This window comes from Danio aesculapii, chromosome 3 (assembly GCF_903798145.1).
Source record: "Danio aesculapii chromosome 3, fDanAes4.1, whole genome shotgun sequence".
NCBI lineage: Eukaryota > Metazoa > Chordata > Actinopteri > Cypriniformes > Danionidae > Danio > Danio aesculapii.
Window position 1 is genome coordinate 33,155,329 of NC_079437.1, and position 22,188 is coordinate 33,177,516.

At 35.8% G+C, this 22,188-nt stretch overlaps 2 protein-coding genes across 5 annotated transcripts; one reads left to right on the top strand and one right to left on the bottom strand.

Annotated features, from left to right (window-relative positions):
- The first annotated feature begins 358 nt into the window (after nt 1-358).
- alkbh7 (alkB homolog 7) lies at nt 359-4,023 on the top strand. The gene is made up of 4 exons (XM_056453765.1): nt 359-744; nt 2,946-3,119; nt 3,200-3,324; nt 3,454-4,023. Exons 1-4 carry the CDS (start codon nt 463-465, stop codon nt 3,572-3,574), a joined length of 702 nt encoding a protein of 233 aa, XP_056309740.1. The 5' UTR covers nt 359-462; the 3' UTR covers nt 3,575-4,023.
- On the bottom strand, nt 3,898-20,280 carry gtf2f1 (general transcription factor IIF, polypeptide 1). 4 transcript variants are annotated; one of them, XM_056453764.1, is made up of 14 exons: nt 20,100-20,280; nt 17,518-17,559; nt 16,017-16,072; nt 15,819-15,891; nt 15,042-15,235; nt 13,970-14,140; nt 13,682-13,893; nt 10,708-10,861; nt 10,565-10,623; nt 10,330-10,461; nt 9,307-9,377; nt 9,013-9,154; nt 7,480-7,612; nt 3,898-4,588 (listed from the first exon to the last, which is right to left on the bottom strand). In XM_056453764.1, exons 2-14 carry the CDS (start codon nt 17,527-17,529, stop codon nt 4,384-4,386), a joined length of 1,614 nt encoding a protein of 537 aa, XP_056309739.1. In that variant the 5' UTR covers nt 17,530-17,559; nt 20,100-20,280; the 3' UTR covers nt 3,898-4,383. The 4 variants fall into 4 exon arrangements, with proteins under 4 accessions (XP_056309739.1, XP_056309738.1, XP_056309737.1 ...); XM_056453763.1 differs by having other exon boundaries at nt 9,304-9,377; XM_056453762.1 differs by having other exon boundaries at nt 13,676-13,893.
- Between the last annotated feature and the right edge of the window lie 1,908 nt (nt 20,281-22,188).

Here is a 22,188-nt window from a genome sequence, read left to right on the forward strand (position 1 = left end):
ATTGCAAATGTCACATCCATAACGCTGGAATTGCTCATATGCCTTGTAACTAGATTTTACAGACACAAGTTGATCAAGTGCAATAAAAGAAGCACTTGAAGTGTAATTTGGATGTTTTTATTTTCATAAGTCTGAACAAAATCTCTCTATCTTTCTTTTCATCTGTAAAAAAATTTTTACCTGCAGTGTCTGGTCTTAAATCTGTTTACCTTTTTTTTTTTTTTTTTTTAAGTTTGATTAAAATATTTGTTGAATTAACATTGCTGCTCACCCTCATTATTTTGCAATTAATCGTATTTTGTCAATAACTTAATATAATGCTGGACTGCTAGACTCAAACTTCAAGTCCCAGAAATCATAGCGAAATCAAAATGGCGGGTTGTCAATGACAGTACTGACACTGGTACACAGAAAATTGCGCGTATAGCCTATTTTAAACCCCCAACATATGGACTCGACAGCATGACACTATTAATTAGAGTATCCAGACAAATTCAGAGGAAATCTCTGCAAAGTACCTCACTGAACAGGCTTTTCTCGGATAGTTCAGCTCTACGAAAAGGCCCCGAGTGTACAGATGAGTGTAAATGGTTGTGTGGATCGTCCGAAGAAATTTTGTCGGCAGTGCGCGGACAGGTCGAAGTCAGACAGAACTTCATCAGCGAAGAAGAGGAGAACGCCCTGTTTAAAGAAGTAGAGGCAGGACTTAGGAAAAAGCGGTATGAATTTGACCACTGGGACGATGTAAGTAAAAGAAGAGTTTTACCTGCAGTTAACGCAGCAACCCAGCGTCATTTCGTAAAACAAACTCGTGTAACCGTTGATTTTCACTTTTAACGATATATGTTAATAGTTGACTGGTGCCATTTCTGGAGTTTAGTTCCAACAAAACTGCACTTTCCAAGTGGCTTCTTTAAAACATCTATATCTACTGTCAGTTAAAATAAATAGGTGTGTGCACGTACCACGTTTCTTGAAAAAAGCATTGAACGCCAAAATAACGTATTTGAGCGGGAACAACCTGCGTTAGCCAATCAGAAATTTTTGGGCGGTTTTCCTCCAATCACGTTTAAAGTGTTTGGACATTTGAATCTTAATTGAACTGAAGTGTTTTTTATATTTACATGACAGCTAGAAGCAGATATTAGCAATAAAGTGTAAAGTGATAATGAACATGAATGACTTTATTACTATTTTTACTTTTATTGTGTTTTAAGAATAATTCACATTGTTGTATTTGCAGGCCTATTATTCATTAACATTGAACTAAACTGACTATGAAGACTACATTTAGTAATGAGATCTTATTGTAAAGTGTTACCTAGTCTACTTTGTAATACTTTTGCAATTCATTTGAAACTTTTGTGCTGTGCCCACAAAAAGCAAGATCTTCATTCATTCATTTATTCATTCATTTTCTTTTCGGCTTAGTCCCTTTATTAATCTGGGGTTGCCACAGCGGAATGAACCTCCAACTTATCCAGCATATGTTTTATTCAGCGGATGCCCTTCCAGCCACAACCCATCTCTGGGATGACATCCATACATACTCATTCACACTCATACACTACAGAAAATTTAGCCTACCCAATTCACCTGTACTGCATGTCTTTAGACTGTGGGGGAAACCAGAGCACCCAGAGGAAACCTACTCAAATGCTGGGAAAACATGCAAAATCCACACAGAAACGCCAACTAACCCAGCCGAGGCTCGAACCAGTGGCTTTCTTGCTGTGAGGCGGCAGCACTACCTACTGCGCCACTGGGTTGCCAAAAGCTAGATCTTATACCTGTTAAATAACTTTTTGTCAATATTGTGATATATCACAATAAAAGAACGAAAACATACTGTCATAAGCCTAATTTGTGATAGAAATTAGTCTTTGCATTTTTAAATGTTTGTGTATAGATTAAAATGTCAAAATAACACAATTCACACAGATAAAAGAGAAAATGTCAATTAATAGTAGCCTTAACTCATTATCCCACCCTTTTCACAGAGTCATGGCATTGTTTTCAAAAATTTGCACTTTGAAACAAATGTTCAAAGGTTTACACATTCAGGTGCCCAAAAGTGCCATCGTAGTGTAAATGAACGACCACAACACATTTAAAAAAAAATTATCTGCTCAACGGCTGAAATTATCTTAAATATACATTAAATGATACTTGAATGAATTAGCATGACCTGACTTCAAAATATTTTTATAATTAATGTTGTTAAGAATATTTGTACTTTTTTCTGTTGTTAATTACAGTTAACTTATGTTAATTACATTCACGACTGTCAACCATACATGTTTGAACGAAAGTTAGGAATGTGGATTATGCATCAGGCTGTTATTTGCATCAGGGCTGCACGATAGGCTACTGGGAAAAATATGGGCTATTGTTGTCGAGTATTGCAATAACGATATTTCTTATTATATAACTAACTTGCAGAACACTATACTTTATCAACAATTTATTTTTAAATATTTTATTTTTGCAATGATCATACTAAAATAAACAGGTAATATATTTTTTATAAGCTACATGAAAAAATCAAATAAAAAAATATACCAAGGTGCAAACATTTCGACTTTAAAACCTCACAAATGACTGAAAACCTCCTTAGATATTCTGGTTCTTTTTTGCTGTTGTCATTTTTCTCTCTTGTCTTCCAGCATTAGTATTTATTTTCAGCTATACGGTAACCTAACAGCACCTACTAGAAAGGTGGTGATAAAGATAGTAAAGACTCCTTCAGATTGGTCAGATTTGTATAACCTATTGATAAACAACCTATTTTCTGTAGCACACAAATGCTTGGCACATAAAATTAACTTAATTTATTGCACTTCTCTGCAATATGGATATATATATATATATACTATTATCCTGATAACTGTAATTTTTCGATATGTATTGCATCTCTAATTTGCATCACTTTTTTCCCAACTCAGGCTATCCACGGCTACAGGGAAACAGAGCGTCTGCAATGGGGAGCTACATCTGAAAGCATTTTAAGGCGAGTGAGAACAGTTGCGTTTCCTGAAGGCAGTCCACTGCTTGGGCCAGTTCATGTTCTGGACTTGGACAAAGAGGGCTACATAAAACCCCATATCGACAGTGTGAAGGTCTGTCTCTCAGATATTTGTGTAACACTGGTGTTCTTCATACCTACATGTTCATTATTCCATGTCATTTGTCCTGTCAGTTCTGTGGAAGCACCATTGCAGGGCTGAGCTTGTTGTCTGATAGTATTATGCGACTGGTTCCAGAAAACAATTCCACAGATTGGGTGGATTTGCTTCTGAGTCGGCGCTCACTTTATATATTACGGTAAATATTTACATATTTATTCTTCCTTCCTAATTTCTCATATGATAAGAGAACAACTATATAAAATTTCTGTTATCATAGAATATGAAGTAATTTTACCTCTAAAACACTACTACTTTAATTCAACAGGGATGATGCAAGATTTAAATTCACCCATGAAATCCTGAAAGAGGAAGAGTCTTTTTTCTCTGGACAGAAGGTTCCACGTCATCGCCGCATCTCTGTGATATGCCGAAACCTGCCCGTGTAAAACAACCGAGGCTGGACTGATCATAGCACCTGTTTTGAAAACTGAAGAGACTTCTGTTGATTCATTCTTCCGTCAGTCAGATGCATTTTTCCTGGAATAACCACAAAAGAAGACTGTCTGGGGGAGAACTAATGCCTCTGGAGAATTTATGAAGGGAAGAGATTAGATTCATGTAATTTATCATATAAATGGAGTATGAAAAAAGATGAGGAGTCAACTACTATGTACAACGTCAATTTTGGCATCCATTATTGACTTTCCTCTCAAATAATAAATCATTATTGCATAGAGGGCATCGAATTTTAGATAAAAACAAACAGGTATTTATTTCAGAACAAATTTAATGTACTACAAAGGGGAAACGCCAGCAAATGTGGTACCTTTTACAGTTTTTTTAATCAGCACAATGTTAAACCAGTTAAAAAAAATCTATGAGAACAAATGAGTGTGTAATAAAAGCCACATCTGTGCATTCATTTTCTGAGTAAAGTCCTTATTAAATTTCTTTCTTGGAAAAGCATTAACCAGCCTCTCATTAAGATGCATAAATGTGAAATTTACAAACACACATTTCCTATGTCTACAATATACAAAAACTTACTGTGCTATCTTTCTTTTCAACATTTTCTTTGTCATTTTACTCTTGACCTCCGGTATTTTCCGCTTTAACTCAATGAGTTGCAGTTTGAAAACTACTGTGATTAAACACTGGACTGTCAAAAGCAAAATGACAGCAAAACAAAGCAGGTGTTCACCAAAATGAGCTGCATTCCTGAAGGACAGGCTGCTGGTGATGGATGCTCAGAGTTTCACTCAGTGAGGTAGAAGTGCATCTTGTCATTGATGTTCTTCCTCTCTGGGTTGAGCCTCTTCAAGATCTGCGCGAGCACATTGACTGTCTGCTCACTGCTGAGGCCTGTGCGTTTAGTCTGGAACTTCTTTAGCAGGTCTTTAGTGGTCATAGGCTTCCTGATGAGATACCTGCGCACCGCATCCTCTGTCAGCATCACATCACTGAAAGGGACAGAGAAATGGATTTTATTTACGATATTGAAATAAGCAAGAGCTAAAATTGTCAGTGACTTTGGCAGAGCTTTTTAAAATTTGAAAGGAAAAAAATTGGTGTGATGTGTTGCTATATTGAGTAGGTCTAATACACAGTGACATACTGTTAAAGACTTGATATAATCAAAGCTAAGTATTTCCTTCTTTGCTTTTTCATTCAACAATATACTCTGCAAACAAAACATAGAAATATGATCATAGCAATATAAATCTGACACTCTGGTCAGCTCACATTTATTTAGCCCTTGATAAAAGATATTGCTAGCAGCTTTACAGTACTGGCTGAAATAAATGTGTCAGTGTTCAGTCAGTCTTTATTCATTTCCCGAAGGCAATTTGGTTGCAGCATACAAGCATATCACACATAATACACCAAAATGCATTGTACAATACAAATCCACCCTAAATTTGAAAACTTTACAGCTGAGGGGATAAATAAGTTCGAACCGATTTGTTTTCTAATAGGAGTTCTGTATTGAATACCAGAAGGGAGAGGATAAAACTAGTGGTGCATAACATGCAGAGTTCCTACAGTCATGAAAAACCTGGAAAAGTCAAGGCATTTTCCAGGCATGGAAAAGTTTTGGAAAAACAGAAAAACCCAGTTTTTGGAAAAGTCATGGAAAACAAATATCTGTATATGTGGATCTAGGTCAGTTGTCTTGACTTCTATTCGGCCCTTGGCCAATCACATACTCTCACATTAGTAGTGCGGTGTAAGCATTATCTAGATCAATTTTACATACTATAAATATAAATTGAAACTAAATAGATTGCTGCGTGTTTTACGATATGCTGTAATAAATTTGAACATGCATTGTTTTTCTTTTATCATGCATATGTAGATATTGCATGAAACATTAGGTCATGAAAATGTACTTGAAAGTCTTGGAAAAGTCATGGAATTTTAGTAAAAATGTGTATGAACCCTAAGGATGGGCGATGCAGTGGCGCAGTAGGTAGTCCTATCGCCTCACAGCAAGAAGGTCGCTGGTTCGAGCTGGGTCAGTTGGCGTTTCTGTGTGGAGTTTGCATGTTCTCCCTGCGTTCGCGTGGGTTTCCTCCGGGTGCTCCGGTTTCCCCCACAGTCCAAAGACATGCGATACAGGTAAATTGGGTAAGCTAAATTGTCCATAGTGTATGAGTGTGTATGGGTGTTTGCCAGAGATGGGTTGCGGCTGGAAGGGCATCCGCTGCGTAAAACGTGCTGGATAAGTTGGCGGTTCATTCCGCTATGACAACCCCGGATTAATAAAGGGACTAAGCCAAAAAGAAAATGAATAAATGAACCAAGGATGGGAATCATCTGACAGAATACTCTGAGCTTTACTCAAAACTTGTCTATGGTAAAACTGAGCCATAGTCATCTGTTTTCTCCCTGTTATTTTTCCTCCTAGGTTCACAATTTTCTCCAAACAACTCTTAATATTAACACTTAGAGAATGTGTTGCTGATTACTTTAGTTTCTACTGAAGCTGCTCTAAAATGTACTAGCCGAAGTGATGTGTTCTAGAAAGTTAATTTGGCAAGCTGTTTAAAAAACCTGAAACAACCTCATCCTGATTTAGTTGAATACATCATGCCACTTCACAGTCTTTAATTCTGCACTCTATAGCTTAATGCAAGTATATGTAGGTAAAATTCTCAGAGATGGAAGGATAGAATAGAACAAGCATTTGAAAGCTAAAGGCCTGTGCAAATGGTATAATTTTCACTTATGCTTATGCTGACGTGTAACGTTTCATGACTAAACAAACGGCACACAAATTCACAAAATGGCAGATTTAAAAATCGTCATATAATTAAAAAAAAATGTACTCTTGCTTTGTTTTTTTGTTTTTGTTTAATGTGCCACATTAGAACAAGTCACCCGATAAGACGCCACTTTTGTCTGGAGCTGCTATAGTTACTGGAAACACCACTAGGGTGTATGCAGAAGTATGCGGAAGGACTTATTTTTCAGTAACCTAGCTCAAGCACTTCCAGTGAACTGTATGCAGTAACAAAATCGCCATGTTTAAGGGCTGTTTTCTTTAAAAAAGGATCTCCACTGGCTGAGTGATATACGATATAAAATGGGCATAGGATGTACATGAAGCACTGCATTAATAAAATTTTTACGTGTCAGGTATTTAAAATATGAACATTTATTATACACCAGTATATTTAATGGAGCTACTGCGCTCGCCTGCAAATCCTGATGAGCGCGTGCGTGTAAAAGGCTTTTCATCTTGTTTTACACTTGAACAACTAAATGGATGCCGAGTCTATTTAACTGATTGTATTTTAATTACTTTACAACATCAAGGCTGTAAAAGGAACCGTATAAAAACGAAAAAAGTCACATTAACCGTTCACCGGAAGTTTCAGTATGTGAAGGAACACTAGCTGTCCATATACCCTCATGAAGGCAAGTTGAATGTGGAGCTGTTTGTTGAGTCCAAAAATGTCACCAGAGGGAGTTGTTATGGAGAGGATTTGCAGATCAAATAGGATTTCATTCTTAAAACATCCTTATTTTGTTTGCCAGTTAACAAATACTGTTTTAACAAGTGCATAAATGCCGTCTTTCTTCTTCTATGTGTCAAGCAAGTGTCAAACACACAAAGTTGCACTGCGCCATCTTGTGTACTAGGGTATTTCTGTTTTCCATTAGGCTCTATCTAACGTCAAGGAGTGATTTTGCTCATTCACTATGCTTGTCGCCAGTGAAATCACTTGGGTATAAATGCTGAAAAATGCTGACGATAAGCACGAGCAAAAACAGTCCCAGTGTGCACAAGCCTTAAAGATGGAACTGAGAGCAAGATGATGATTGTATGGCTCTGGGGAGGAAGTACCTGGCGCTGGGGGTGGATTTCCCTGACGCTGGCTGCGGTGTGCTTTTCCCTGAGGAGCTCTGAGGACTGGGCTCCATCTTTAATCTCTTGGCTGCTGGAGTCTCTGAGCTTGGCACAGTCGTTTGTCGCTTACCTGTGATAGAAGGGCAGAAACATGTTTATATCTGAGAGTTTAAATCTTGCCTCAACTTATGAACTAAAAAGAAAGACACATTTAAATAAGGAGATACTAGGCAGTTAGCATAAGCTTTTAATTTAATAACGTGTTAAAAGTGGCAATCAAACCAAAACTGAACACGGTTATCAATTAGTCATATACACAGCATCATAGTTAAACCTTACTTAATAAGAACACAAATTTACATTTTAGAAACAGAGAATGATGGAAGCATATAATGAACCACACAAAGTGAGCATGACAGTAATCCTTATAACCCCAGCAGATGTAAGAAAATGCATTTTGTTGAAACTATAACCATTACTTTAATTGACATTACAATAAATATGATATGAAGTTTCACCAAAAACTTGTCACATGATTGTTACAGAGCATCAAATCTCAAATGACAATGATTTGGAAGCAATATTTTATAGATAAAAATAAAACAATATAATAAAAAAAAAATAAATAAAAATAATAACAATAATATTTTTCCCTAGTCATGTTTACTTTGTCTCTATTCTTTTATTATTATCATTATTAATATTATTAAAGGTCCTGAACGATTAAAAAAAAAATTTAAAATCTATTTGTATTAATCAAAGCTGATATAAGGGAGACTAAATGAGAAAACTAACATTTTTGGGGGTTGTTTTAACTGCAAAGTGTGATTCAAAATTCAAATTTTAAAGTAAAAAGTACTACTCATATTTTTATTCTTAAGCCACTGGGCACAAACAAGCAACAGACTGGAAGTCATTTATTTTCAATAGAGAGTAGTCCGGGAGTTGTGTGGAGTTCCTATCATCTCCGCATGCGGAAAACTTTATCCGATCTGAGCTGTGGATCCATTAAAATATTTGAACTTCTGCGACTAGACTGTATGCCACTGGTTGACCAGATGTGGCGTATTTCAGTGCTGTCCACGCGCGCTAGAAGTGAAATAGGAGTTTTTCGTAATTTTTTTTATATGAAAAAAAAAAAAGTCTATATTTAAAAAAAAATTCTATTCATAAATGAGTAATAAAACAATGTTATTTTTAATTAGTCTCCACATTCCCTCCAAAATTGTTAGCAGTCTATGATGAATTTCTAGTATTCATTTATTCATTCATTTATTCAACCATGTTGAACGCTTGCCTTTGCACTCCTTTATTTTGGACACCACTGCAAGAATCAACTTCCCATGGTGCACAACAAAACTGAATATTCTGTGCGACTGCCACAAGGGGGCGTATTTTGACAGTTATGTCAATTGTCGTGTGCAGTAGAAAGGCAGCCTTAGTATTTATTTTTATTATATCTTTCACAACAACATCATAAAAATGAAAAGTTGAATATCAGTTTTAATAACTGAGTTTTGTTGAGTGTACCTTGCTCCAGTTTGCTGGCAGCAGCGCGGAGAGTGTTGGAAGTGGCAGCGTTATCAATAGATGGTGTGCCTGGTCGACTACCTGTTCTTGAACTTCCTGCTGAGCCACGGCCACCTCCTCGCTTAGGAGGTGTGCGCTTCTTCTGTGACAGAGACGACAAGAAAAAAGCACTGTACCATATTCACATGAAACTTCATCAAAACACAACTCCTATCTCTCTTTCCCAAACACACACACACACACACACACACACACACATACACACACACACACACAAATATAGACCATTACCACCATAAACAGTGCTGACGCTGCCTCTCCTTCAATATCACTGTCCTCGGAGCTGTCGGACTCGCCACTGCTGTCTGAAATACATATAAGGATTTTAATGTCAAAAAGTACCTTTTATCATAAAAATAATAAATTGTTTTGTAGAACATGTATTTATTATCTGAAACAAGCTGCAGTTTATATTATACAGTAACTTACTTAATGCGAATAGCATCAAACAAGCTAAATTTGCTCAAAGTATGCACATATTTGGATTTGTCTCAAATGATAAAGGCACATTAGCATTGATAAGCATTTCCTCAAGTAAATTTATTTAGGCTTGAATAAAATCACAAACATACTTTATTGAATTCCCAAAAACACAATTTTTATACTTAGTGTTATTAATAATTAATAATATACTCATTATTTTTCATTTTTTACTTATATATATTTTTCTCTTTTGAATACAGTTACATTAAATGACCTTTCTTTGGAGTTAAAGGAACTGAAATACATTTTGTAAACAATTAGTTTTATTCAGGACAAGTAGTTGCCAATTTTACGTTATTTCTGAATTAAATTGTAATATGTCACTTGAGCACAAACACAGCTAATCTGTGTGTTTTATTTCTCCTGACAATACAATTCTGATGTGGTGCAACTTATATTGTAGGTTCATATTTTCTAGGAAATGCTCAAATCCTAAAACAGATATAAATCATTCAGAAAAGCAATTTAGATACGCTTTTTAACCATTTTTTAAGCATTTTAAAAAGTACTTAGTCATAAATTAAGTCTTTTATTTGCCCATTTAAGGGGTTTTCATATTTTTGTAATTTTACAGAATCATTAATATTTCAAACATAAACGAAAAGTCTTTTGTCATTTAAAGATTACACATTTTAAAAATAAACAAGCCTTTCTTCATTTTAGTCAGATTTTAACTGATGCCTTGATTTGAACAAAACACCATCACATACAACTATAATATGAGGCTGCCTCATATTATATCATATCATATATCATATCGAGGCTGCCTCGTACCTTTCTTTTTCTTCTTTTCCACCTGCACTGGCGTCTTCTTCCCATCTTCCTCCTCTTCCTCTTCCTTATTCTCTTCCTCATTCTTGGTCTCTTCCTCACTCTCTTCCTCACTTTCAGACATTTCATCAATCCCTGAAAGAAAACCATCAGAGCTTCACAAAGCCTTCTCAAATCATATATCAGGACTAGATAAAGTTCATTCCTGCAAAAAGAATAACACCTTAGTATCACTAACCTTTAGGAACATCCTCTGCCTTATTGGGCTTGGTCTTCTCTGGCTCTTCTTCTTCAGAACTGGAGGCAAAAAGGATGATGACGATGATGATGATTAAGACTGCATAACAATAACTATATGAATATTTGTGTCACTTAAATCACCTGCTCTCATCAGACATGTAGTCCACCTCCAAACCCTCAAAGTCACCATCATCACTGTCCTCAAATCCTTCTAAGTCGCTGCCCTTTTTCTTTTTCTTCTTTCCCTTGCCTTTGGCACCTTTTTCCTTTTTAGCTTTCGCCTTGGCTTCATCATCTGCAATAAAAGAAGATATTTTATTAAACTGCCCCCATTATGCCATATAAAATGTGTTTCACATTGATTTGGAGGTCTCCTACAATTGGTTTACATGCATCCACATTCAAAAACACTCACAAAAGGCCTCCATTTTCTCAAAATATCCTTGAATTTAAATTCACCTAATTTCTCACAGAGCTCAAATCATTTATTTGATTCATCGTTTCTAAACCTCTCCTTTCAAGAGCCTCTTCTTGATTGGTCAGATGGTTTAGTATCTTGTGACAGGCTACTACTTGCACAGATAACACATTTAACAGAATGTTGAAAACTATATACAGCAGACTATGCTGATAGATTTTCCTGATAGTATTGAGCCAGAATTTAATTATAAAACATAGGTAGAACTAGTTGATCCACCGTCACAAGCAAGACATTTCATCAACATGGTAAGTGAGGTTTGTTTGTATGTGCAATCATTTCAGAGATCAATGAACATTTCTTTAAGCATATAGTAGTAAACCTGCGACTACTTGGCACATCTGTATCAGGGTATCTGCAGGTTTCTAAGGGTTAAATTTAAGACATTTTTAATACCACACAGAATGAAATTTAAAACACCTGGTATAGTACAATATTTTAATTGCACAAAAAAAAAAAAAAACATACAACACAACTAACTAATTACGATCCTAAACACTCTTTATTACATATACAAAGTAGGGCTGTGGGATTAATTGAAATTGTATTGAAATTGTGATGATTTCTAAATCGCTTTACAGCTCGATTTTCCCCACAGTATGCTGTTTGAACCAATCATAATGCAGCACGCCTAAACAGAGTGCGAGAACAGGAGACTGAGGTTAATGACAAATAACCTGCATAAACATGGATGATGAGTACAGCACAGGAGGACTTGGTGCCTTAAAAAAAGTCAACATCTGTGGTGTGGGATTACTTTGGATAGAGGAAGGCTGATGTATCGCAGAATCAGGTAATACAAAAGACCTCGATCACATTCATTTTCTTTTCGGCTTAGTCCCTTTATTAATCTGGGGTCGCCACAGCGGAATGAACCGCCAACTTATCCGGCATGATTTTACGCAGTGAATGCCCTTCCAGCCGCAACCCATCACTCGGAAACATCCATTCACAGTCACACTATGGACAATTTAGCCTTGCCAATTCACCTGTACCGCATGTCTTTGGACTGTGTGGGGGAAACCGGAGCACCCGGAGGAAACGCAGGGAGAACATGCCAACTCCACACAGAAACGCCAACTGACCCAGCCGAGCCTCGTACCAGCGACATTCTTGCTGTGAGGCGACAGCACTACGTACTGCGCCACTGCGTCGCCTCTCAGTCACATATTGCATCTAAAAGCATGTGGAAAGGGGAAGGCATGTCGCTTTTTTCAGCATTCAATGCGCTTTGCGCAGAGGATGATAAACTAACAAAACATTGCTGCAGTTCCGATGCAAGTTTTATGCATGTATGTAAAAAGCACTTGGTTTGAGTGTCTTGTGTTTGTCTTAGGTAACTGAAATGTATATATCCCATACAAAGTATGAAGCTGACTGCTCAGTTCTTGTTACGTGACTCGCGATGCAGCATTCTGAAAAGTAGAGATGTTTTCAAATAGGTGCGCATGAAATACACACGTCACTCCCAATATATGTGCAAGCCGGGCGCCTCCATTGGAAATAATGAACTTATGCAAAAGAAGCAACGGCCCATTTCACGGCAGCGTCACAAAGAGGTCTATGAAAACAAAATCTGCGGACACATACAAAAGTACACACAACTACTTCTGATATGTGGTCAAACAGAACATTGCAAACACAGTAGTCTATTTACTTGTTTTGCCTGTTTTAGAGACAATTTATTACACATTCAGTGGGTGATTTAAATTTTTTTGCTTTATGTCTGTTTTAGAGACATGTTACAGTCTTTGATAAAAAAAAGATCTAATCGTGTTCCTTTGGAAATATGTTTCAGATTCACACTGTAAAACGTCTGTGTGTGTCAAAATCGAGTTCAAAATCGAAATCTCAATAGTTCCAAGAAAATCGTGATAGGTTTCTTTTGCCCTTATTGCACAGTCCTAATAGAAAGCTATAATAGAGTAAAATCCCCACAAAATTTGCATCCCCATGAACATTTACTTTGTGTTCTGCCCATTTCGTTCTGGGCGAAAAATAGACAGAAAACAGAAACAATGTCTTCTTTATGGGGTTGGTACGATTGCATGCAGATGCAGATTTAAGACATTTTTAATACTAATTAAGGCCTTATCTGTACTATCGAATTTAAGACTTTTTAAAATCTGTGAACACCTTGTGTATTCAGCTTCTTCACTTATGATTGTGTGAAAATTGACTTAAGCCCTACATTGCACCTCATACTCATAATTTCTCTCAAAAAAAACAACAAAGAATGAATATGAAGCAAACAGTAGATTTAGCCGTTTTGGTGAAAATGACAAACGCTTCTTCTAGACATGATGTTGATACGAACAAGCCACTGTGTTGGAGGGTCACAATAGATGCTGTTGGCAGGCAGCCCATAAAAAGGATGCACTGGTAACACAAGCATGTTACATATTTAGGTGGATTCATAAGAGAAATTAAATTGGAATTAGTGGTTCAGAATTCACTCTTTTGTTAACATTTGAAACGCATCAAAACCTTTCGTCAAAGTTGTGCTAAAACTATTCAACAACACCCATTCAAAATCAAATGTTGACTACTGTATATTCATCATGTACTTTGATCTTTAATTAAAAAGCATGATAGGGCACACTTATGTTTCTCTCTGACCCTTTAGCTCACCCTCACCGTCTCCATTGCTGCCATCACTTTCATCGCTGCTCATTTCCAAATCTTCCTCGAGGTCATGAATTCGCAGGTCACCTCCTCTGCCTCCCTTCTTCTTTTTCTTTGCCCCTTTTTCTCCTTCCTCCTCATCCTCATCTCCTCCTCCTCCTCGCTCCTGTTCTCGCAAACGCCGCTGGAGCATAATACTGAAGTGGTTCACCACTTTGTTTCTCCTAAATGAAAAATAATGAGCTGCAAACATCCAACTGCAAGCATGTAATGCAGAAGAGAAGTCAGGTTTGCCCTCACCTGCCCCACTCTTCTTCTGCTTCCTCAGCTGTGAGCGTGCGATGCTTGGCCTGCGGTGTGAAGTTGTACCAGGCGTGCACGGGAAATGCCTCAAAAGCACCATCAGCACTCTGTGTGAAGATGTAGTAGGACGCATTCTCTGTGACGCCCCCTTTTTTTATACCCTTGAATCTGAGTGGCAGACAGAAAGAAAAGAGCAGTAAAACATAAAACATGTAAACAAATAATAAAACACTATACATGCAATAAAACACCAACTGCAAATCCAAAACCAGCTCATTGTATCAGCACGACTGGTTACAAACGTTTTAATTAGTCATGAGCACATTTTATTCAGTTCTTTTTCTTTGTTTATTGTCACCTTAGAAGTGGATGGCTTTTCATGGCAATATTAATATTGATTTTTAACTTCAATATATGACACACAACTTAAAATTCTTCTTGAAGAGTTTTTTTTTTTAATTATTCATTGTTTTAATTAATGATTTTAAAAAGTTTTACTTTATCCATTTCAATGGTTTGGTCAATCTATTATTTTAATCAAATGGCAAATAAGGCATGGAAAAAAATATTAGAATATAAAAATATAAATAGAGAAATATATAATAAATAAATATATAAATAATAATAAACTGTACTATTAATTTCATTCAAGTTTTATCACTTGATAAATGTTAAAATGCACATAGCCACTATCAGAGCTTTATTTGAAATAGTAGTTTACGTGTTCATGGCCTCATTTATTGAGACAGCAGATAAACAAAAAAAAACAAAGCATTACAAGTAACGAAGTATGTATGTACTGTAGTAACTGCACCACTTGTGCGGATCTTTGCAGACTTTACATCGAAAAATAAGCCTATTTATGGTTCACAGAATCTATTCCATAAACTCATTACGAATAAACAGCCCACTTTTGATTAATACAAAGTTTGACATTCTATGACATGCTGGATTTCAATTCAAATGTATTTTTATTCTGCCCAAATCATAAGCCCCAAACATAGTGACACAACAACAATCATTGCAACAATAAATATATAAATGCAAAAGATAAAAGCATAAAGTGTACCTTCTTCCTGCCTTGCCGTTAACCTTAAGGATCCACGGCTGGTCCTCCACCTTGAACTCTTTTGTAATGATGCCGTACTTCTTCCTCCTTGATTCTTCTCTCTGTTTTTTCCCAAACTCACTCCCTGCTGCCCCCTCTTGAGTCTCCTCCTCACCATATATACGTCTATTACTCATGTCCCGCTCCATACGAGCCTAAACATGACATAAACATCATTATAAAATAAAATAGAGGTGCCCAAACCAAACAACTGGTGGTTTGGCCCACCATCCCATCTGAAAAGAGAGGGAGAATGATGGGGAGTTGATTGAAACTAATCTCATCTTAGTTTTTCTTAGTAAATGTTGTAAATGAATCAGAATGTAAATACTGTCAGCTGACAGATACAGGACAATGCACAAGACATCAGTGAGCAAATCAAGATAAAGGCAGGAGCAATTCGACTAGTGTATTCAGCATTGATCTCCATTGTGTTATAAATGTAATTGTTTGTTTTCACAATAATAAGTTTCTTATAAAACATTAAAAATTATACTGCATCATTAATTAAAATGTTTTAAAGCAACGTTTTATTTTTAAATATTAGCAAACAAATTAGGAAATTACACATGGCAAATTTAATGTAATACAGTTTAGTATATTGAACTTTGGCCCATAGCTCTCAATCAAGTTTGGTTTTTGGCCCTTTATAAGAAAAGGTTTGGGCACCCCTGAAATAGAAAATGACAGGAATATTGGCATTGAATAAAGAAGTGGCCTTCTGTAACGGACGTTTACCTGAGTCCATGTGGAACAACTGACTTTATCACCAGCATTAAAGGCCATTATGCTGTATTTCTTATTGGTGTTTCTGTTGAGCAAAAAACAGAAATAAAAAAAAAAAATCAACCAATTTATTTGACAAAGCTCTGAAGGCACTCTAGTTGAAATGATTGCAAGTGAAGCTAAATTAAATAAAAAAAAATAAAATCTTACTTTGGAACCCGTACTACATACTCCGTTGAGGATGAACTGCTGCTCCCCTGTGAACCCTTAGTGATGAGAAAAAATAATACTTCATATATAAATGACTAAAATTACAACTATATTCAGCCAAACCCAACTAGAAATCATAAACAAATTTGTTTTTGTAGGTGCCACATTTCACTGCTCCTGACCATTTGAAATGTGCATTATCTTGCAATAGTAAACGTATCCTTAGTCACAAAACAAAAACATTGTTTATAGAATTCCAAATGAAACGGTGTAACCATTCCCATGTGAAAACATTGTGGTAGTTTGTGTTTTATGCATGCATGCAGTTTAGCTTCTGATGTGGCTAGATTTCAAAGTGAATGCAAATGTTTATCAGAAGCTCCTTCGGCAACACGTCCTAGGTGCTTCCTTTCTTGTGTTCATCATCAAATCAGCAATTAAACTTCTATACAATATCCTCTGTCTCAGCGCAAACAGGTGAAGCAGTTCCTTGAAGCAGAAAATTTTGCTTTTGCATGCTGGCAGCCCAGTCCTGATCTAAACCAAAATTCTTGAAAACAATGTTATGGCTGAAAAACCCACTACTAGGGCTGAGCGATTAATTAAAATGTAAATAAAATTCAGAATTTATAACTGTTCAAACTTTTCTAGGTCAGATTTTTCCAATTACTTTCCCTACTGCTTGTGGAGTCACGTGACCCCACTCTGGACGGCTTGGTAGCACTGACCAATAAGCGGCACGGAGAGGGCAAACATATATTTTTAAAATAAATTTTAAAAATCGTTCATTAATCGTAATAAGAGTTAAAATTAATAGAGATTTTGGTTTTAGGCCAAATCGCCCAGCCCTACCCACAGTCAGAAAATTGTGAGAGACTGAAAAAAAGCTGATCACAAACAAGCACTATCAATATGTGAGACTATTGATGTCCTAAAGTCATTCAAAACAAAGACCTGTAAACTTCCTACTCACTGACTGCTGCAACCTTCATATATTTTAGCTGTAATCTTTTTTTCAGGCCACACTTATTGCTGTTTTCTAATTCTCCACAAAATATTTGCTAAGGTGCAAGTTGGTTATGTAATGTAATGTGTATTTATATAGCACATTTATCATGTATGGCCATACACCCGAAGTGCTTCTCAATCATGAGAGGGAGTCTCTCCACACCACCACCAGTGTGCAGCATCCATGTGTGCACATGACAATGGTGCCAGTGCATTCACCAGCTATAAGTGGAGTGGAAAGACAGTGACAGAGCCAATTTGGTGGATGGGGATGATTGGGAGGCCATGATGGGTAAGGGCCGATGGAGGGAATTTGGCCAGGACACGGGTTACTTTGTAAAACACTGTTCTGCCAGCGTGGTTCTACAGCCACAAATATAATTCCTTTAGATTCTAAAAGATGAAGATTTCACTACTATAATTGTTTTTTCTCTACAGAAACAGACACTAATAGGGCATATATGATGATAACTGTAGAAGCTGAGGAACTTACCAGTGACGTCATTACTGCAGATCAAGAAGTACTGTTAATAACCTGCAAGAAAAAGATATTTAAAACAATTACAACACAATCCAATGAAAGCACACTTTCACACCAATAGTGTGGATCTGTTCAGATAATCATGTAAAATAAACCTTTTCTTCTTTTTTTAAATGAAACAGCTTTTATATGACTGAAGGCCTCAATATATTTTCTTAAGCAAACAATAGAAAGTAATTAATAGTAATACAAATATGATATCTACCTTGTTCACACTAGGCCTATTAAAGGCTTTTCTAAAGTTTTATCCTGACAATAATGTGTGCTGTAAATGTAAATGGCAAAAGGTTTATAAAGTATGGTAAGTGACACTTGAGGTCTCATTAGCAAATGGTAGATAATGTATAATATTAACAGTGAGAAATGGCTAAATTTGTAATTGATATAATATTAATATTAGTTAAAACAACACAATAACTGAACTGTATTATGTATTAGCTCCGTTATATAAACTGTTAGGACTTTTAATAATAATGAGCTAATAAAGTAACTTCGCACAAAATTAATACATGATTTACAATTAGTTTTCATTGTTGGTTTAGTTTAATTTAAATGAACAGCACACCAAGTCTTAAAACATCGGATGTGACTCATAATTGCGAACAAAATATTTACAAATGAAAATTCTAATCATTTAAATAATTTCAAATATTAAATAATTATTCACATTTTGAACTCCTCTTGGTGATATCTATGCAACACATTGTTTCACTGAATAATGATTCCGTAATCCAAATTGTGTATTGTCAGGGTTGGGCAAAAACACATGGAAATGTATTTTAAAATAAAATACAAAATACCTCAGTTTTACATGCATCAAAATAAACTACAAAATACAGCAGCCACAAAATGTATCAAATTAAAATACTGTATTTTGAAAATACTACAAAATACTTTTACACGAGAGCATGACATTGCTTCGCTAACCTTCCATCAACACGCTTGTTCAATCAATCTCTTCTCTGCACCTCATTCACCTCTACTGTATATGAGGTATTAATAAAAAAATGTAACTTGTGTTTCTCTTTGATTTTAGTACAGATTTTATACAAATTTCATACAGAATTTCATCTTGAGGATGAGATCTTTAATCACTGTAATACCATTTAATGCAGATAATGGGTTGGAATATGTCTCTATATCTCTAACTATTGTGAAAATTGACACCATCTCTTAAGAGTCTGATATTTTAAAAGGGTAATGTATGAAAAGGTTATTTAAAACTGTTATTTAAAACTTTTGTTTACATAATTGTTATATATATATATATATATATATATATATATATATATCTATATATATATATATATATATATATATATATATATATATATATATATATATATATATATATAGCAAGAGAAATCTTCAATACTCTCAATCTAAAATCACGATTTCTGATAACAACTAAAATCTCCAATTTTAGTAATTTCCATAAACCATGTTTTTTTTTTTGCAATAGTACTCTTCAATACACAATATAAAACACTATATCTTAAAGAAATGTAGCTATCTGTTCTTGCTACCATAAAACCTGAGTTGGAAGTTTTAGACCTGTCTGTACACTGGAGTATTATTACATGATTTTGTCTCATACTGATTAACTGTCAACTTCTGTAATTAACTACATATTAAGAGCACCTGCAGATCAGCTACTGGAATTTGAAACAGACAATGAAGTTTTGTAGGCATCGCCACTGTAAGATTTTATGTTGTCTTATTTTGACTTGCTGCCAAATCTACCCCTGCTATTTGTCTGTTATTTTATATGTAATGCATAATTTCCATCCATACTCCAAGCATTGATCAACTTCTTCAATATTAATCAATTTTCTAGTCTAATCTCAAGTCTTGGCAAATAACTGCGTAAAAACCACTATTAAAGGCCACATTTTTATGATGTCATCATGTAAACTTCTTACAAAGTATTTTAAAAATACATGACAGAGTATTTTGATACAAGACGTTAACCTTTTTTCATCAACCCTATCAAATACAAATTACAAAATACTATTTTGTATTTAAAATACGTATTTCAATTACATGTATCATAAATACTGCCCATCCCTATGTATTCTAATACTCTGCAGGATACACTAATACAGTGTTTCTCAACCACATAGTCCTGGAGGACCACTAGCCCTGCACATTTTCCATGTCTCCATATCCAAACACACCTGATTCAGATCATCAGCTCATTAGCAGAGATTAAATGACCTGTAATGGGAGTGACAAAGGAGACATTCTAAACATGCAGTGCTGGTGGTCTTCCAGGAATGTGGTTGAGAAACATTGTACTAAGTTAATATGTATATTAATAAACTGAATAGTGCACAACCAGCAAGTGTGGAATAACATGAAAATATTAATTATAGTCTGGTTTCTTCACGTAGTGGTTTTTACAGACTTTTAATAAGTAAGAACGTAAGACACCGGAACACACAGGACATGCTCTATAAAGACAAATTAACGTTAACTCTGTTAGCATCTACAGCATAACGTTACCTGAGGGCAGAAACAAGGATTAAACTCACCGTAAATCTTAAACATTAGCTGTGCTATGGCAATGTTGATCTGTGTAGGGGCAATCCGCTTTTCTACCTTATTTCACAGTGCCTAAGCTCGCTGATATATGCTTTCTTGTACGAATTAAAACGAAACACAAAGTTACAAGTAGACACAAGCAGCTCAAGCCATTAACGACGAATCTTCTTCTTCTCTACGCTGGTCTTCAACTTTACAGAGACTTTCCGCCACCTGCTGTACGGAAGAAAACACTGCACTGAGGCCGGGCAGTTTCTACTTCACGTTGGATAAAGGCGTCTGCAAAATGACTACATTTAACTTCGTACAGTGCATATACCGTCAATTTTTCGAGTGTTATTATAATATTATTTAATAATACCTAAATAATTATTTATCTTATTAAATGGAGCATTAATATTTAGCCGTTTTAAATACAATAAGGTTACAATGTAGATCAATAGGCATGAATAAGAAATATTTAAGACAATAAGTTTAAGAACTATGATTACAAATGGCAAGAGGACACAATGATATCTAGACCTAGAAATTGGTCACACAGCACTTAACCAGATATCTCAATATTATTCATCATTGGAAAACGTGAATCAGGAAATTGTGTTAACTGTAGGCCTATTAAATAAATGACTAATATGATAGGACATGACATTGTTCAGGACCATATAAAGTGTATTATAGGTAAGTTATATAGTATAATAGGATAAAGATAATCAAGCATTTATCACACTCTATTCCAGGTGACCGAAATGCACTTTTAAGCATATATACTGTATATATACACCTGGAATGGAGTGTGGTGAAGGAATGGGGTATATGCACACGGACTTTTAACTATCAGCCAGGCAGCCCAAGGGCTTCCGGTGAACTGTCTTTCCATTACAGAATTGTCACGTTTAAGACTTGATTTCTTTAAAAAAAAAAAGCAATCTTCACTGCTTGATAGATATACGATATGAAGTGGGTCTCAGATCGGACAAGAAGCACTGCACTCCAGTTTTTTTATCCCAGTATTTTCTATGGAATTTCTGCGCTAGCCTGTTGCTACTGACGACTCTAGTGGTTATACCGTTCTTTCATCTCTTCTTACGCTTGAACAACTAAATAAATGCTTAAGTCTGTTTAACTGAATGCATTGAAATTACATTACAACACTGATGCTGTATAAAAAATAGTCACATTAAGCTTTCACCGGAAGCTTATCGTTGGCTTTCTAAAGCCCGTAGTGTGAAAGCCAGCAAGTTTCACACTCCAGTCCAGTAGGTGGCAGAAATGCACCTTTTAAGTGGGTTAGGCAACAGTCATTGATTAAACAAAGAAGAAGAAAAATAGACCCAGCAGTGGTGGTTCCTGAACTCCTAATGTACTGTCTCTGGAGTTAATGTTGGAATTTCAACTAGAGAGCAACTAGCTTTTTCTAGGCCACTTTCATTTACCAATTTCCTTATTTTCCTTGCAAAATCGTTGTCTTGTTTATTTGCCATCTTCCATCTTTCATTACTTTCTTTGGTCCTGAAGATAAATCCATTTTTACATAATTTTACTACATTGTTTCTATCAAACTTTACTACAAAAAATTGTGTGAGACTGATAACAGCAGCCAAAAGAGAGAACATCTTCTAATTTACTGTCCCGTTCATAGATGCTGCGTTACAGAAACCTTGCATAAGTAATGATGAGCTTTTTAGTAATTTAATGCAAAGATGATATAGTACAAATTACAGCTTTATAAATGTATGTACGTTATTTTTTAACTTATAAGGATTTAAAATGCTGATGACCGTTATATGACGGCACGGTGGTGCAGTAGGTAGCAATGTTACCTCACAGCAAGAAGGTCACTGGTTCGAGCCCTGGCTGGGTCAGGTGGCATTTCTGTGTGGAGTTTGCATGTTCTCCCCATGTTCACGTGGGTTTCCACTGGGTGCTCTGGGTGCCCCCACAAGACATGTGCTATAGGTGAATTGGGTAAACTAAATTGTCTGTAGTCTATGTGTATGTCATAATCCTGCAGGTTGAGCGTTGGGCTAACAACCCACCTCGTAGATGTCACGAAACAACAACATGGTGCGGCTAAATATC